Source organism: Hyla sarda, chromosome 8, assembly GCF_029499605.1.
Source record: "Hyla sarda isolate aHylSar1 chromosome 8, aHylSar1.hap1, whole genome shotgun sequence".
In the NCBI taxonomy this organism is placed as follows: Eukaryota; Metazoa; Chordata; class Amphibia; order Anura; family Hylidae; genus Hyla; species Hyla sarda.
The window spans coordinates 6,133,897-6,154,061 of record NC_079196.1 but is presented as its reverse complement, the minus strand read 5'-3'; the positions used below and the strand labels follow the sequence as shown (position 1 = coordinate 6,154,061).

At 43.9% G+C, this 20,165-nt stretch overlaps 1 protein-coding gene across 1 annotated transcript in view; it reads left to right on the top strand.

Annotated features, from left to right (window-relative positions):
• CNTNAP5 (contactin associated protein family member 5) overlaps positions 1-20,165 on the top strand; it is a gene marked incomplete in the record, with an annotated part of 569,649 nt that overhangs the window by 304,474 nt on the left and 245,010 nt on the right. The window contains 1 exon segment of the mRNA XM_056536567.1: positions 12,867-13,010. Coding sequence (XP_056392542.1) covers positions 12,867-13,010 — 144 coding nt within the window.

Genomic DNA, 20,165 nt, shown 5'->3' with positions numbered 1-20,165 from the left:
TAGCAGTATATTAGGGCTTATTAGACATTAATAGGAACCTCTATATAACTCAGGACTTGTGCAGCTCTCTATTGTAGAGATATTCTTCCCTATAGTAGTATATTAGGGCTCCATAGACATTAATAGGAACCTCTATATAACTCAGGACTTGTGCGGCTCTCTATTGTAGAGATATTCTTCCCTATAGCAGTATATCAGGGCTCCATAGACATTAATAGGGACCTCTATATAACTCAGGGATTGTACAGCTCTCTATTGTAGAGATATTCTTCCCTATAGCAGTATATTAGGGCTCCATAGACATTAATAGGGACCTCTATATAACTCAGGACTTGTGCAGCTCTCTATTGTAGAGATATTCTTCCCTATAGCAGTATATTAGGGATCCATAGACATTAATAGGGACCTCTATATAACTCAGGACTTGTGCGGCTCTCTATTGTAGAGATATTCTACCCTATAGCAGTATATTAGGGCTTATTAGACATTAATAGGAACCTCTATATAACTCAGGACTTGTGCAGCTCTCTATTGTAGAGATATTCTTCCCTATAGTAGTATATTAGGGCTCCATAGACATTAATAGGAACCTCTATATAACTCAGGACTTGTGCGGCTCTCTATTGTAGAGATATTCTTCCCTATAGCAGTATATCAGGGCTCCATAGACATTAATAGGGACCTCTATATAACTCAGGGATTGTACAGCTCTCTATTGTAGAGATATTCTTCCCTATAGCAGTATATTAGGGCTCCATAGACATTAATAGGGACCTCTATATAACTCAGGGATTGTACAGCTCTCTATTGTAGAGATATTCTTCCCTATAGCAGTATATTAGCGCTCCATAGACATTAATAGGGACCTCTATATAACTCAGGACTTGTGCAGCTCTCTATTGTAGAGATATTCTTCCCTATAGCAGTATATTACGGATCCATAGACATTAATAGGGACCTCTATATAACTCAGGACTTGTGCGGCTCTCTATTGTAGAGATATTCTTCCCTATAGCAGTATATTAGGGATCCATAGACATTAATAGGAACCTCTATATAACTCAGGACTTGTGCAGCTCTCTATTGTAGAGATATTCTTCCCTATAGCAGTATATTAGGGATCCATAGACATTAATAGGAACCTCTATATAACTCAGGACTTGTGCAGCTCTCTATTGTAGAGATATTCTTCCCTATAGCAGTATATTAGGGCTCCATAGACATTAATAGGGACCTCTATATAACTCAGGACTTGTGCAGCTCTCTATTGTAGATATATTCTTCCCTATAGCAGTATATTAGGGCTCCATAGACATTAATAGGGACCTCTATATAACTCAGGACTTGTACAGCTCTCTATTGTAGAGATATTATTCCCTATAGCAGTATATTAGGGCTCCATAGACATTAATAGGGACCTCTATATAACTCAGGACTTGTACAGCTCTCTATTGTAGAGATATTCTTCCCTATAGCAGTATATTAGGGCTCCGTAGACATTAATAGGAACCTCTATATAACTCAGGACTTGTGCAGCTCTCTATTGTAGAGATATTCTTCCCTATAGCAGTATATTAGGGCTCCATAGACATTAATAGGAACCTCTATATAACTCAGGGCTTGTGCAGCTCTCTATTGTAGAGATATTCTTCCCTATAGCAGTATATTAGGGCTCCATAGACATTAATAGGGACCTCTATATAACTCAGGACTTGTACAGCTCTCTATTGTAGAGATATTCTTCCCTATAGCAGTATATTAGGGCTCCATAGACATTAATAGGGACCTCTATATAACTCAGGACTTGTGCGGCTCTCTATTGTAGAGATATTCTTCCCTATAGTAGTATATTAGGGCTCCATAGACATTAATAGGGACCTCTATATAACTCAGGACTTGTGCGGCTCTCTATTGTAGAGATATTCTTCCCTATAGTAGTATATTAGGGCTCCATAGACATTAATAGGGACCTCTATATAACTCAGGACTTGTGCGGCTCTCTATTGTAGAGATATTCTTCCCTATAGCAGTATATTAGGGCTTATTAGACATTAATAGGAACCTCTATATAACTCAGGACTTGTGCAGCTCTCTATTGTAGAGATATTCTTCCCTATAGTAGTATATTAGGGCTCCATAGACATTAATAGGAACCTCTATATAACTCAGGACTTGTGCGGCTCTCTATTGTAGAGATATTCTTCCCTATAGCAGTATATCAGGGCTCCATAGACATTAATAGGGACCTCTATATAACTCAGGGATTGTACAGCTCTCTATTGTAGAGATATTCTTCCCTATAGCAGTATATTAGGGCTCCATAGACATTAATAGGGACCTCTATATAACTCAGGGATTGTACAGCTCTCTATTGTAGAGATATTCTTCCCTATAGCAGTATATTAGCGCTCCATAGACATTAATAGGGACCTCTATATAACTCAGGACTTGTGCAGCTCTCTATTGTAGAGATATTCTTCCCTATAGCAGTATATTAGGGCTCCATAGACATTAATAGGGACCTCTATATAACTCAGGACTTGTGCGGCTCTCTATTGTAGAGATATTCTTCCCTATAGCAGTATATCAGGGCTCCATAGACATTAATAGGGACCTCTATATAACTCAGGGATTGTACAGCTCTCTATTGTAGAGATATTCTTCCCTATAGCAGTATATTAGCGCTCCATAGACATTAATAGGGACCTCTATATAACTCAGGACTTGTGCGGCTCTCTATTGTAGAGATATTCTTCCCTATAGTAGTATATTAGGGCTCCATAGATATTAATAGGGACCTCTATATAACTCAGGACTTGTACAGCTCTCTATTGTAGAGATATTCTTCCCTATAGCAGTATATTAGGGCTCCATAGACATTAATAGGGACCTCTATATAACTCAGGACTTGTGCGGCTCTCTATTGTAGAGATATTCTTCCCTATAGCAGTATATTAGGGATCCATAGACATTAATAGGGACCTCTATATAACTCAGGACTTGTGCGGCTCTCTATTGTAGAGATATTCTTCCCTATAGTAGTATATTAGGGATCCATAGACATTAATAGGGACCTCTATATAACTCAGGGCTTGTACGGCTCTCTATTGTAGAGATATTCTTCCCTATAGCAGTATATTAGGGCTCCATAGACATTAATAGGAACCTCTATATAACTCAGGACTTGTGCAGCTCTCTATTGTAGAGATATTCTTCCCTATAGCAGTATATTAGGGCTCCATAGACATTAATAGGAACCTCTATATAACTCAGGGCTTGTGCGGCTCTCTATTGTAGAGATATTCTTCCCTATAGCAGTATATTAGGGCTCCATAGACATTAATAGGGACCTCTATATAACTCAGGACTTGTGCGGCTCTCTATTGTAGAGATATTCTTCCCTATAGTAGTATATTAGGGCTCCATAGACATTAATAGGGACCTCTATATAACTCAGGACTTGTGCAGCTCTCTATTGTAGAGATATTCTTCCCTATAGCAGTATATTAGGGCTCCATAGACATTAATAGGGACCTCTATATAACTCAGGACTTGTACAGCTCTCTATTGTAGATATATTCTTCCCTATAGCAGTATATTAGGGCTCCATAGACATTAATAGGGACCTCTATATAACTCAGGACTTGTACAGCTCTCTATTGTAGAGATATTATTCCCTATAGCAGTATATTAGGGCTCCATAGACATTAATAGGGACCTCTATATAACTCAGGACTTGTACAGCTCTCTATTGTAGAGATATTCTTCCCTATAGCAGTATATTAGGGCTCCGTAGACATTAATAGGAACCTCTATATAACTCAGGACTTGTGCGGCTCTCTATTGTAGAGATATTCTTCCCTATAGCAGTATATTAGGGCTCCATAGACATTAATAGGGACCTCTATATAACTCAGGACTTAAGCAGCTCTCTATTGTAGAGATATTCTTCCCTATAGCAGTATATTAGGGCTCCATAGACATTAATAGGAACCTCTATATAACTCAGGGCTTGTGCAGCTCTCTATTGTAGAGATATTCTTCCCTATAGCAGTATATTAGGGCTCCATAGACATTAATAGGGACCTCTATATAACTCAGGACTTGTACAGCTCTCTATTGTAGAGATATTCTTCCCTATAGCAGTATATTAGGGCTCCATAGACATTAATAGGGACCTCTATATAACTCAGGACTTGTGCGGCTCTCTATTGTAGAGATATTCTTCCCTATAGTAGTATATTAGGGCTCCATAGACATTAATAGGGACCTCTATATAACTCAGGACTTGTGCGGCTCTCTATTGTAGAGATATTCTTCCCTATAGCAGTATATTAGGGATCCATAGACATTAATAGGGACCTCTATATAACTCAGGACTTGTGCAGCTCTCTATTGTAGAGATATTCTTCCCTATAGTAGTATATTAGGGCTTCATAGACATTAATAGGAACCTCTATATAACTCAGGACTTGTGCGGCTCTCTATTGTAGAGATATTCTTCCCTATAGCAGTATATTAGGGATCCATAGACATTAATAGGAACCTCTATATAACTCAGGACTTGTGCGGCTCTCTATTGTAGAGATATTCTTCCCTATAGTAGTATATTAGGGCTCCATAGACATTAATAGGGACCTCTATATAACTCAGGACTTGTACAGCTCTCTATTGTAGAGATATTCTTCCCTATAGCAGTATATTAGGGATCCATAGACATTAATAGGGACCTCTATATAACTCAGGGATTGCACAGCTCTCTATTGTAGAGATATTCTTCCCTATAGCAGTATATTAGGGATCCATAGACATTAATAGGGACCTCTATATAACTCAGGACTTGTACAGCTCTCTATTGTAGAGATATTCTTCCCTATAGCAGTATATTAGGGCTCCATAGACATTAATAGGAACCTCTATATAACTCAGGACTTGTACAGCTCTCTATTGTAGAGATATTCTTCCCTATAGTAGTATATTAGGGCTCCATAGACATTAATAGGGACCTCTATATAACTCAGGACTTGTGCGGCTCTCTATTGTAGAGATATTCTTCCCTATAGTAGTATATTAGGGCTCTATAGACATTAATAGGGACCTCTATATAACTCAGGACTTGTGCAGCTCTCTATTGTAGAGATATTCTTCCCTATAGCAGTATATTAGGGATCCATAGACATTAATAGGAACCTCTATATAACTCAGGACTTGTGCAGCTCTCTATTGTAGATATATTCTTCCCTATAGCAGTATATTTGGGCTCCATAGACATTAATAGGGACCTCTATATAACTCAGGACTTGTGCGGCTCTCTATTGTAGAGATATTCTTCCCTATAGCAGTATATTAGGGCTCCATAGACATTAATAGGGACCTCTATATAACTCAGGACTTGTACAGCTCTCTATTGTAGAGATATTCTTCCCTATAGCAGTATATTAGGGCTCCATAGACATTAATAGGGACCTCTATATAACTCAGGACTTGTGCAGCTCTCTATTGTAGATATATTCTTCCCTATAGCAGTATATTAGGGCTCCATAGACATTAATAGGGACCTCTATATAACTCAGGACTTGAACAGCTCTCTATTGTAGAGATATTCTTCCCTATAGCAGTATATTAGGGCTCCATAGACATTAATAGGGACCTCTATATAACTCAGGGATTGCACAGCTCTCTATTGTAGAGATATTCTTCCCTATAGCAGTATATTAGGGCTCCGTAGACATTAATAGGAACCTCTATATAACTCTGGACTAGTGCAGCTCTCTATTGTAGAGATATTCTTCCCTATAGCAGTATATCAGGGCTCCATAGACAATAATAGGAACCTCTATATAACTCAGGGCTTGTGCAGCTCTCTATTGTAGAGATATTCTTCCCTATAGCAGTATATTAGGGCTCCATAGACATTAATAGGGACCTCTATATAACTCAGGACTTGTGTGGCTCTCTATTGTAGAGATATTCTTCCCTATAGCAGTATATTAGGGCTCCATAGACATTAATAGGAACCTCTATATAACTCAGGACTTGTGCGGCTCTCTATTGTAGAGATATTCTTCCCTATAGCAGTATATTAGGGCTCCATAGACATTAATAGGGACCTCTATATAACTCAGGACTTGTGCAGCTCTCTATTGTAGAGATATTCTTCCCTATAGTAGTATATTAGCGCTCCATAGACATTAATAGGGACCTCTATATAACTCAGGACTTGTGCAGCTCTCTATTGTAGAGATATTCTTCCCTATAGTAGTATATTAGGGCTCCATAGACATTAATAGGGACCTCTATATAACTCAGGACTTGTGCGGCTCTCTATTGTAGAGATATTCTTCCCTATAGTAGTATATTAGGGCTCCATAGACATTAATAGGGACCTCTATATAACTCAGGACTTGTGCAGCTCTCTATTGTAGAGATATTCTTCCCTATAGTAGTATATTAGCGCTCCATAGACATTAATAGGGACCTCTATATAACTCAGGACTTGTGCAGCTCTCTATTGTAGAGATATTCTTCCCTATAGCAGTATATTAGGGCTCCATAGACATTAATAGGGACCTCTATATAACTCAGGACTTGTGCAGCTCTCTATTGTAGAGATATTCTTCCCTATAGCAGTATATTAGGGCTCCATAGACATTAATAGGAACCTCTATATAACTCAGGACTTGTGCAGCTCTCTATTGTAGAGATATTCTTCCCTATAGCAGTATATTAGGGCTCCATAGACATTAATAGGGACCTCTATATAACTCAGGACTTGTGCGGCTCTCTATTGTAGAGATATTCTTCCCTATAGTAGTATATTAGGGCTCCATAGACATTAATAGGAACCTCTATATAACTCAGGACTTGTACAGCTCTCTATTGTAGAGATATTCTTCCCTATAGTAGTATATTAGCGCTCCATAGACATTAATAGGGACCTCTATATAACTCAGGACTTGTGTGGCACTGCATTGTAGATATAGTGATCTTTATGGAATATGGAGGTCCATACAGTAGATCAGGGTCCCATAGACTTCTATAGAGGCCTCTGTATAACCCAGGACCTGTACAGTCCCGTATATGAGCCGGAGGACGCGGTGGACGCTCCTGTCGTCTTCGCTCTGGCGCTCGCTGTGTCGTAACCTGTCCTGAGGATATTGGGAGTTTATTGGGCATTACACTAATAACATCTACACTCTCCGGTTTGTGTTTCTGCTTTGACTTTTACAAGCTCCATAAAAGACATAAAATCAGTGAATTTTATTTAAAATGTCCGCTGACCTTTGCACGTCCCCCAGCACGATAAGAAACAATAATATTTGGTGCATTCGGCCTCGGGGGAAATGTTACCCTGCAGAACAGCAAATGTGGGTAAAAGTTACATTACTGAGTATAGTGAGAGCCCTGACCTCCATATACCAGAGGGAAGGAAACATCATAACTATGAGGCCTAATATACAGAACAAATAATAAGAGATATTATCATGTACATTATCACTGGATAGTATATATAATGAGGCCTAATATACAGAATAAATAATAAGAGACATTATCACTGGACAGTATATATAATGAGGCCTAATATACAGAATAAATAATAAGAGACATTATCACTGGATAGTATATATAATGAGGCCTAATATACAGAATAAATAATAAGAGATATTATCACTGGACAGTATATATAATGAGGTCTAATATACAGAACAAATAATAAGAGATATTATCATGTACATTATCACTGGACAGTATATATAATGGGGCCTAATATACAGAACAAATAATAAGAGATATTATCATGTACATTATCCCTGGACAGTATATATAATGGGGCCTAATATACAGAACAAATAATAAGAGATATTATCATGTACATTATCACTGGACAGTATATATAATGAGGCCTAATATACAGAACAAATAATAAGAGATATTATCATGTACATTATCACTGGACAGTATATATAATGAGGTCTAATATACAGAACAAATAATAAGAGATATTATCATGTACATTATCACTGGACAGTATATATAATGGGGCCTAATATACAGAACAAATAATAAGAGATATTATCATGTACATTATCCCTGGACAGTATATATAATGGGGCCTAATATACAGAATAAATAATAAGAGATATTATCCCTGGACAGTATATATAATGAGGCCTAATATACAGAATAAATAATAAGAGATATTATCATGTACATTATCACTGGACAGTATATATAATGAGGCCTAATATACAGAATAAATAATAAGAGATATTATCATGTACATTATCACTGGACAGTATATATAATGAGGCCTAATATACAGAATAAATAATAAGAGATATTATCATGTACATTATCACTGGACAGTATATATAATGAGGCCTAATATACAGAATAAATAACAAGAGATATTATCATGTACATTATCACTGGATAGTATATATAATGAGACTTGTGCAGTTCTGGAGCCCAGACAGATATACTATAGACTTCCACTGCAGGTTCTGTCTATAAACGAGACCCCTCAGTTCTGGGACGTCTCCCCTTATATACACTGCTCAGAAAAATAAAGTGAACACTGCGATAACACATCCTAGATCTGAATGAATTAATCGTATGAAATACTTTCCTCTTTACATAGCTGAATGAGCTGACAACAAAATCACACAAAAATTATCAATGGAAATCATCAACCCCTGGAGGTCTGGATATGGAGTCACACTCAAAATCACAGTGGAAAACCCCACTACAGGCTGATCCAACTTTATGTAATGTCCTTAATACAAGTCCCAATGAGGCTCAGTAGTGTGTGTGGCCTCCACGTGCCCGTATGACCTCCCTACAATGCCTGGGCATGATCCTGATGAGGTGGAGGATGGTCTCCTGAGGGATGTCCTCCCAGACCTGGACTAAAGCATCCGCCAACTCCTGGACAGTCTGTGGTGGATGGAGCGAGACGTCCCAGATGTGCTCAATCGGATTCAGGGGAACGGGCGGCCAGTCCATAGCATCAATGCCTTCCTCTTGTAGGAACTGCTGACACTCCAGCCACATGAGGTCTAGCACTGTCTTGTATTAGGAGGAACCCAGGGCCAACCGCACCAGCATATGGTCTCACAAGGGGTCTGAGGATCTCATTTGGGTACCTAATGGCAGTCAGGCTACCTCTGGGAAGCACATGGAGGGCTGTGCAAGCACATGGAGGGCTGTGCGGCCCCCCAAAGAAATGTCAACCCACACCATTACTGACCCACCGCCAAACCGGTCATGCTGGAGGATGTTGCAGGCAGCAGAACGTTCTCCACGGCGTCTCCAGACTCTGTCACGTCTATCAAATGTGCTCAGTGTGAACCTGCTTTCATCTGTGAAGAGCACAGGGCGCCAGTGGTAAATTTGCCAATCTTGGTGTTCTCTGTCAAATGCCAAACGTCCTGCACGGTGTTGGGCTGTAGTCACAACCCCCACCTGTGGACGTCGGGCCCTCATACCACCCTCATGGAGTCTGTTTCTGACCGTTTGAGTGGACACGTGCACATTTGTGGCCTGCTAGAGGTCACTTTGCAGGGCTCTGGCAGTGCTCCTCCTGCTCCTCCTTGCACAAAGGCGGAGGTAGCGGTCCTGCTGGGTTGTTGCCCTAATACGGCCTCCTCCACGTCTCCTGATGTACTGACCTGTCTCCTGGTTGTGCCTCCATGCTCTGGACACTACGCTGACAGACACAGCAAACCTTTTTGCCACAGCTCGCATTGATGTGCCACCCTGGATGAGCTGCACTACCTGAGCCACTTGTGTGGGTTGTAGACTCCGTCTCATGCTACCACTAGAGTGAAAGCACCGCCAGCATTCAAAAGTGACCAAAACATCAGCCAGGAAGCATAGGAACTGAGAAGTGGTCTGTGGTCACCACCTGTGGAACCACTCCCTTAGTGGGGGTGTCTTGCTAATTTCCTACAATTTCCACCTGTTGTCTGTTCCATGTGAAATTGATTGTCAATCAGTGTTCTTCCTGAGTGGACAGTGGGATCTCACACAAGTGTCAGTGACTTGGAGTTACATTGTGTTGTTTAAGGGTTTCCTTTATTTTTATAAAGACATCCAGCAATCTCTGTGATAGACCAGTGTTCGAGGACTACACTAATATTTAATGGGGGTCAGTGCCTGATGTCTATGGGATTGATCTGTTATTGATCAATGTTGGATGATGTCTACACAAATATCTAATGATGACCAGTGGCCGTATTGATGTCCTTGGGATAGATCAATGATAGAGCGCTGTTGATAATGTCTGGTGGCTTCTCTGATGTCAACGTGATAGATCTGTGATAGACCAGTATTGGATTGTGACTACACATATACATGATGATGGTTGGTGGCTTCTCTGATGTCTATGTGATAGATCTGTGATAGACCAGTGTTGGGTTGTGATTACACATATACATGATGATGGTTGGTGGCTAGATTGATGTCTATGTGATAGATCTGTGATAGACCAGTGTTGGGTTGTGATTACACATATACATGATGATGGTTGGTGGCTAGATTGATGTCTATGTGATAGATCTGTGATAGACCAGTGTTGGATTGTGACTACACATATACATGATGATGGTTGGTGGCTTCTCTGATGTCTATGTGATAGATCTGTGATAGACCAGTGTTGGATTGTGACTACACATATACATGATGATGGTTGGTGGCTAGATTGATGTCTATGTGTTAGATCTGTGATAGACCAGTGTTGGGTTGTGACCACACGTATACATGATGATGGTTGGTGGCTAGATTGATGTCTATGTGATAGATCTGTGATAGACCAGTGTTGGATTGTGACTACACATATACATGATGATGGTTGGTGGCTAGATTGATGTCTATGTGATAGATCTGTGATAGACCAGTGTTGGATTGTGACTACACATATACATGATGATGGTTGGTGGCTTCTCTGATGTCTATGTGATAGATCTGTGATAGACCAGTGTTGGATTGTGACTACACATATACATGATGATGGTTGGTGGCTAGATTGATGTCTATGTGTTAGAGCTGTGATAGACCAGTGTTGGATTGTGACTACACATATACATGATGATGGTTGGTGGCTAGATTGATGTCTATGTGTTAGAGCTGTGATAGACCAGTGTTGGATTGTGACTACACATATACATGATGATGGTTGGTGGCTAGATTGATGTCTATGTGATAGATCTGTGATAGACCAGTGTTGGATTGTGACTACACATATACATGATGATGGTTGGTGGCTTCTCAGATGTCAACGTGATAGATCTGTGATAGACCAGTGTTGGATTGTGACTACACATATACATGATGATGGTTGGTGGCTAGATTGATGTCGATGTGTTAGAGCTGTGATAGACCAGTGTTGGATTGTGACTACACATATACATGATGATGGTTGGTGTCTAGATTGATGTCTATGTGTTAGATCTGTGATAGACCAGTGTTGGATTGTGACTACACATATACATGATGATGGTTGGTGGCTAGATTGATGTCTATGTGATAGATCTGTGATAGACCAGTGTTGGATTGTGACTACACATATACATGATGATGGTTGGTGGCTTCTCTGATGTCTATGTGATAGATCTGTGATAGACCAGTGTTGGATTGTGACTACACATATACATGATGATGGTTGGTGGCTTCTCTGATGTCTATGTGATAGATCTGTGATAGACCAGTGTTGGATTGTGACTACACATATACATGATGATGGTTGGTGGCTAGATTGATGTCTATGTGATAGATCTGTGATAGACTAGTGTTGGATTGTGACTACACATATACATGATGATGGTTGGTGGCTTCTCTGATGTCAACGTGATAGATCTGTGATAGACCAGTGTTGGATTGTGACTACACATATACATGATGATGGTTGGTGGCTAGATTGATGTCTATGTGTTAGAGCTGTGATAGACCAGTGTTGGATTGTGACTACACATATACATGATGATGGTTGGTGTCTAGATTGATGTCTATGTGTTAGATCTGTGATAGACCAGTGTTGGATTGTGACTACACATATACATGATGATGGTTGGTGGCTTCTCTGATGTCAACGTGATAGATCTGTGATAGACCAGTGTTGGATTGTGACTACACATATACATGAGGATGGTTGGTGGCTTCTCTGATGTCTATGTGATAGATCTGTGATAGACCAGTGTTGGATTGTGACTACACATATACATGAGGATGGTTAGTGGCTAGATTGATGTCTATGTGATAGATCTGTGATAGACCAGTGTTGGATTGTGACTACACATATACATGATGATGGTTGGTGGCTAGATTGATGTCTATGTGATAGATCTGTGATAGACCAGTGTTGGATTGTGACTACACATATACATAATGATGGCTGGTGGGATAGATCAATGATACACTGGTGTTAGGTGATGACTACACTAATATTTAATGGTGGCCTGTGGCTGCTGGGATGTATGATGATGATGACCACTGACATCTATTGGATATATTTAGTATAGAGCGTTGTTGGATGATGACTACACCTATTATATGATAGATCTGTGATATCTTTATGATACATCTATAATAGACCAGTGTTGTCTGATGTTTATTATTTACAACATTATTGACCATTGATGGATACTTTTATTTTTCGGATAATAATGGGTCACATATACAGATGACAGTCCGTGCAGTCTCCATCTTTATCTCCTGTCATGTTAAGGGTCCTTCTTCAGTTCATTCTCGTCTTCTGTCATAGATAATGATTCTTCAGGTTTTAGTTCTTTATTATTGCTTTAATGATTTTTTTTTATTACTAGAACAATAAGCCAAGTTTTTTTTTATTTTTTTTTTATTTCCCAAAGTTCAGCTTTGGAGGGATTCCAGTACCAGGAAAACCCGGAACGTTTCTGAAGAGGAATTTCCATGGTTGCATCGAGAACCTGTATTATAATGGAGTAAATATTATTGATTTGGCCAAGAGACGCAAACCTCAGATCTACATTGTGGTAAGTGAACATTTCACTGTGTAATCACTCTCCTTCCTCTTCCATTTACTTAAAGGGCCAGCGTCTTAATGGCTGTTCAATTTGTATCCTCACTTACATAACTTGTGTATAATGTCTATTCCTATGTCTGCTGAGTGGGCGGGCTCTCTCTTGGCTCTTCTATGTTCTCTAAGCCAATCACATGTCCCCCCTGCTGCAGCCCCGCCCTCTTAAACCATACTGCATTTCAACATACCCTTTATAAAAAGATTCTGCAGCCACATCCCCTCCCTCCCCCTCCCTCCCTCCCTCCCTGCCTACACTTTTTGATGATTCAGAGTGATTCCCAACCAGGGGATCATTGACTTAAAGGGGTTATCCAGTGTGTTGCTAAAATATACATACATATACATATATATATATATATATATATATATATATATATATATATATATCCTGCTGGGGGTGGGAACAAATAGAAGAAAAAACCTACACCTCCTTAGCCCTGGCCCCCGACTTTGGCCATTCATTGGCTGAGCCAGCAGGTCCTGCACAGAAAAGGAAAGAAGACAAAAGATTGGGGTACGGTACAGAGCCAAATGGGTTCATTGGGTGACTGGGATAGTATATGGGTAACTATAGGGTTTTTCCTATTTTTTTCTGCTTCCAGCAGAATATAAATTTAATTTCTAAAGGCCGGAGAAAGCATTAATACTTTACAGCACTTAAAAAATACTTTGAGGTCTGGTAGGAGATCCCTTTGTTTACCAAACTCCCCCTACACTTAAAAAAGAAAATAACACAAAAGACCCCCACTGTCAATTATGCACTTGGTTTTGTATAAACATCTGATAGGCGAGGTCCAACATATATAGGTGAAGAATTCCAGTCCAGGGGTATATCAAATGGGTGGGACTCTTCAGACCGCCAATGGGTGGGACCATTCGGACCGCTTGGATTTTAATTACATATCTTGCAGTACTGATATAAATACAATATGGTGGGAAATCCCTTAAAGGGGAACTCCACTGCCCCAATGTTTTGGAACATTTTGTTCCGAACGCTGGGTGTGGGCTGCAAGGGTCGTCACCGCTTCAGAAGATTTTCCAACTAACCGATGGTATATTTAGTGGTACAACTTAAGACAAGCTCAGACAAGTAGGTTTTCTTTAAATGGGCACTGTCACCAACTTATTTTTTTGATATGCTGTAGTACTTACGTACTACAACATATCCGTAATATATTTTCATTATTTATTTTTTCTTTATCACGATGATTTTTACGTTTGAAATCCGGCCACTAAGGGTCTCCCTCCTAGTGGCCGGCTGCAGCACAGCGTGACGTCACGCCTGAATTCGGACCGATTGCGGCCGGGCGATCGGTCCTAATTCATTTACACTGCGCTCGCTCCCTGCCTGTCAATCATACAGGCGGGAGAGAGCGCATTGGCTCTCCGGCCACTGGCTGGGAGGCCACTCCTCCCGCCCATGTTGTCGCCGCCACTGCCCTTGCACGCCCGCTGCCGGACTCTGCAGTATCAGTAAGGAGAGCGGGGTACCGGGTTTTTGAACGGGGTGGGGGTGGAGGATTAGCGGTGTGATGGAGGGAACGGGGTTCCGGGGGGGTAGCGGTGTGACGGAGGGAACGGGGTAGCGCCGCATGGCACTAACTTCTAGTTCATCTACACAGGGTGCCTCCAGCTGTTTCACTACGACAACTCCCAGCATGCCCTGACAGCCAACAGGAGTTGTAGTGGTGGAAACAGCTGGAGGCACCCTGTGTAGATGAACTAAGGGCGGAATTCCCCCCTCCCCCCCCCCCAGCAGGCATCAGTGATGTGGTGCCTGCTGGGGAAGTCTGCCTGGTAGTGAGTACACTACCAGGCAGACAAAAAGTTATTTTTAATATAGTAAAAAAAATAAAAATTAAGCAGGGAGGGGGTAAGGGATTAAGATTACTAAAATAACATGTTTAGGGGCCTTCATTAGTCCCAGGCGACCACGTGACATCAGAGGACAAAATAGGTCAGACATTTGGAATTTAACCACCTAGATGCCATGGACGCTATTGACCACAGCATCTAGGAGGCTAAAGGTCCAGGACAGCAGGTGACCACTGTAGTAAAAGGGGTTGTCACGATTCGGCTTCCAGGTAGTGGATCCTCTGTGTCAGCGAGGGATTGGCGTGGACCGTGCTAGTGGACCGGTTCTAAGAGGCTACTGGTATTCACCAGAGCCCGCCGCAAAGCGGGATGGTCTTGCTGCGGCAGTAGCAACCAGGTCGTATCCACTAGCAACGGCTCTACCTCGCTGACTGCTGAGAAGGCGTGGGACAGAAGGACTAGGCAGAGGCAAGGTCAGACGTAGCAGAAGGTCGGGGGCAGGCGGCAAGGTTCGTAGTCAGGATGGGTAGCAGAAGTTCAGGTACACAGGCTTTGGACACACTAAACGCTTTCACTGGCACAAGGCAACAAGATCCGGCAAGGGAGTGCAAGGGAGGAGACTAGATATAGCCAGGGAACAGGTGGGAACCAATTAAGCTAATTGGGCCAGGCACCAATCATTGGTGCACTGGCCCTTTAAGTCTCAGAGAGCTGGCGCGCGCGCGCCCTAGAGAGCGGAGCCGCGCGCGCCAGCACATGACAGCAGGGGACCGGGACGGGTAAGTGACCTGGGATGCGATTCGCGAGCGGGCGCGTCCCGCTGTGCGAATCGCATCCCCAACGGCCAAGACAGTGCAGCGCTCCCGGTCAGCGGGACTGACCGGGGCGCTGCAGGGAGAAAGACGCCGTGAGCGCTCCGGGGAGGAGCGGGGACCCGGAGCGCTAGGCGTAACAGTACCCCCCCCCCCTTAGGTCTCCCCTTCTCTTTGTCCGGTAACTGCCTCCCCTGGGATGAGGACACCTGGAAAGAATGGAGGGTTTCCTCAACGGCAGGCAGTACAGCAGGAGTGGGAATGGGGAGGGAGGGCAGAGGGCGAGGCCTGGCACGGGGCAGTGTGACACCAGGACGGGGGCCATGGGGTGGCACAGAGGCTTGCCTGACGGGACTGGGAGGGGGGGAGAGGCACTTCCTGTGGCAGGCAGAGTCCCAGTTCCTGATCTCCCCGGTGGTCCAATCAATGGTGGGGGAATGAAGCCGGAGCCAAGGCAGACCGAGGAGAACCTCAGAGGTACAGTTGGGGAGAATGAAGAATTCAATCCTCTCAAGGTGGGGTCCAATAGACATGAGGAGGGGCTCTGTGCGGTAACGCACGGTGCAGTCCAATCTGGCTCCGTTGACCGCGGAAATGTAGAGCGGCTTGACGAGACGGGTCACCGGGATGCTGAATTTATTAACAAACGACTCCAGAATAAAATTTCCTGAGGCACCGGAGTCCAAGCAGGCCACGGCTGAGAGGGAGGAGCTGGCTGAGGAAGAAATCCGCACGGGTACCGTGAGACGTGGAGGAGCAGACTTGGAACCAAGAGACGCCACACCCACGTGAGCTGGGTGCGTGCGTGCGTTTCCCAGGCGTGGAGGACGGATAGGGCAATCCACCAAGAAATGCTCGGTACTGGCACAGTAAAGACAGAGATTTTCTTCCCTACGGCGATTCCTCTCTTCCTGAGTCAGGCGAGACTTATCCACTTGCATGGCCTCCTCGGCGGGAGGCCCAGGCGTAGATTGCAACGGATACTGTGGGAGAGGTGCCCAGAGATCTAAGTCTTTTTCCTGGCGGAGCTCTTGGTGTCGCTCAGAAAAACGTATGTCAATGCGGGTAGCTAGATGGATGAGTTCTTGCAGGTTGGCAGGAATCTCTCGTGCGGCCAGCACATCCTTGATGCGACTGGATAGGCCTTTTTTAAAGGTCGCGCAGAGAGCTTCGTTATTCCAGGATAATTCTGAAGCAAGAGTACGGAATTGTACGGCATACTCGCCAACGGAAGAATTACCCTGGACCAGGTTCAACAGGGCAGTCTCGGCAGAAGAAGCTCGGGCTGGCTCCTCGAAGACACTCCGGAGTTCAGTGAAGAAGGCCTGGACTGTGGCTGTGGCAGGATCATTGCGGTCCCAGAGCGGTGTGGCCCAAGACAAGGCCTTTCCTGAAAGAAGGCTTACTACGAACGCCACCTTAGACCGTTCTGAAGGAAACAAGTCCGACATAATCTCCATATGCAAAGAACACTGAGACAAAAATCCACGGCAGAGTCTGGAGTCCCCATCAAATTTGTCCGGCAGGGACAAGCGGAGGCTAGGAGCGGCCACTCGCTGCGGAGGAGGTGCAGGAGCTGGCGGAGGAGATGGTTGCTGCTGTAGCAGTGGCAGCAGTTGCTGTAACATGGCGGTCAACTGCGACAGCTGCTGTCCTTGTTAGGCAATCTGCTGCGATTGCTGAGCGACCACCGTGGGAAGATCAGCGAGACTTGGCAGCGGCACCTCAGCGGGATCCATGGCCGGATCTACTGTCACGATTCGGCTTCCAGGTAGTGGATCCTCTGTGTCAGCGAGGGATTGGCGTGGACCGTGCTAGTGGACCGGTTCTAAGAGGCTACTGGTATTCACCAGAGCCCGCCGCAAAGCGGGATGGTCTTGCTGCGGCAGTAGCAACCAGGTCGTATCCACTAGCAACGGCTCTACCTCGCTGACTGCTGAGAAGGCGTGGGACAGAAGGACTAGGCAGAGGCAAGGTCAGACGTAGCAGAAGGTCGGGGGCAGGCGGCAAGGTTCGTAGTCAGGATGGGTAGCAGAAGTTCAGGTACACAGGCTTTGGACACACTAAACGCTTTCACTGGCACAAGGCAACAAGATCCGGCAAGGGAGTGCAAGGGAGGAGACTAGATATAGCCAGGGAACAGGTGGGAACCAATTAAGCTAATTGGGCCAGGCACCAATCATTGGTGCACTGGCCCTTTAAGTCTCAGAGAGCTGGCGCGCGCGCGCCCTAGAGAGCGGAGCCGCGCGCGCCAGCACATGACAGCAGGGGACCGGGACGGGTAAGTGACCTGGGATGCGATTCGCGAGCGGGCGCGTCCCGCTGTGCGAATCGCATCCCCAACGGCCAAGACAGTGCAGCGCTCCCGGTCAGCGGGACTGACCGGGGCGCTGCAGGGAGAAAGACGCCGTGAGCGCTCCGGGGAGGAGCGGGGACCCGGAGCGCTAGGCGTAACAGGGGTTATCCAGGAATTGAAAAACAGAGCTAATTTCTTCCAAAAACAGCACCACACATGTCCTCAAGTTGTGTGTGGTATTAGGCTAGGTTCAAAATCCAGAATTTTTGTCCTGAGATTCTGAGTGTGTCCAGCCCTGACTGAATCAAATGGCACTAGGACCGCGTGGCCATCCACATTTGGTAGTGTTAATTGTGCAGCGGAATCATATTGCCATCAAAAGTGTGAACCTATCCATACAATTTATCCCTGATTGCTTCCATGGAATTGAGTTGCAATACAATACGCGATGACAAACTAAGGGAGGCTGCTAAGTGCTGGGGCAGCACTGTCAAAACAATAAAATACAAAACATTCGGAGTCAGGAATCAGACAGAGGCGCACAAAACTAACAAGGGTAAATCTAAACACACACACAGAAATTGTGGTCAGACTAGCCGGGTCAGCAACAGGAGATAGCGAAGTACAAAAACACAAGAGCGGAAGAAAGGTCAAAAGCCGAGAAAAGATAAATATCCACATAACAGAACATACATTGCTGGTTACTCAAACTACGTTTTTTCACTGGCAACTGCAAACAGTGTGAGCTGGACATAAGCAGCTAAACCCACAGGCGCAGGAATGCAAACATTTCGTTACGAACGCTGGGCGTGGGCGGCGGGGGTCGCAACTTCACGCCATGCCCCCTCAATGCAAGTGTTGACCCCCTAGCATATCCAGTCTGGTGTTTCTCTGACCATTGAGGTGTCACTGACCAATGAGGTGTCGCTTTTACATCCACACCCTGCTACTCTGTCTATTTAAAGGGCTACTCCACTGCCACAGCATACTAAACATTTAGTTCCAAACGCTAAGCGTGGGCTCCGGGGTTGTTATAGGGTGTGGTGTGACGTTGCAAGGGGGTGTGGCCGTGACGTCTCTACCCCTTCCTGCGTTTGGAACTACATTTTCTGGATGCTGGGGCAGTGGAGTACCCCACTCTGATATTTGGTTAATCCTTTACTATTCAATTCGGGACTTCTGTTGTCCTCTTGGCTTTTTGATCTGGCTTGCTGACTATCCTTTCTGTTTGTTTGTCTCCCTATAAGTATAGTATCCTGTGCATGTTAACCCATTGTGTCCTGACTGTTTCTCTCCCACCTTTACTGTATTGTGCCTAGTTTTGTTTTTTTGACCCAAGATGTCCCTGCACTTATTCAGTATAGGGATTGTCTTCTAGTTGTGGAGTCGCCATTTATGACAACTATGCAATAGGCAGGGACAGGGGTTCTGGGTGAGAGATAGAGTGCACTGAATCCCTGTCCATATGTGACAGAGGTGGGCTAAGGTCCCAAGCCGTTCCATGCTCACTTCTGCCACCATCTTTGTCAGCTCTGTTTATCCTCCAGTGATAACATAGTAAGAAGACACATCAGTCCCTCCGTGTTCGGTTGTAATAACCAGAACTTTCTTCTTCCACCCAGAGAACACAACGAGCGCCATAGAGAACAATAGACTGTCGGCTCCGCTCCTTCCGGCAAATCTCTGAATTATTCACGAGCAAGGTTCTGCACATCTATGAACGAGAATACCGAAAAATTTATAAAAAAATCTTAAGACGCCTCAGTTTCCTTCCTTCGCCTTTTTTAATCCTGGTGCAAGGTTGGCACATCTGAGCCCCCGCGCGCTCCCAGGCTCCGTACCCGCCGGCCACTCCAACTTTACAAGCTCTTTCGGAACTTGTAATTGAAAGTGACACAGCTCGAAACTTTGAAGCGGTGAACTTCTCCAAGTTTCGATTAACTGTAAAGATTGCCTGATCTCCCACTGTGTCTCAGATTGGCCGCCGGCCTGCAGAACGCATTTCTGTGCACCTTAGTGATAGGATTGCACATCGCCATATTCACTTTCAGCTGCCAGGAATCATTTCTTTCCTGTAATAGGAAGCCGCTGCTCGCCCGGTTGTACCGAGGCTGCTCTCACCTGGATCTGCCATATGGAAGACATTGTATCACTTGGATTTCATTACGTTCGGCACCCGCTTCCT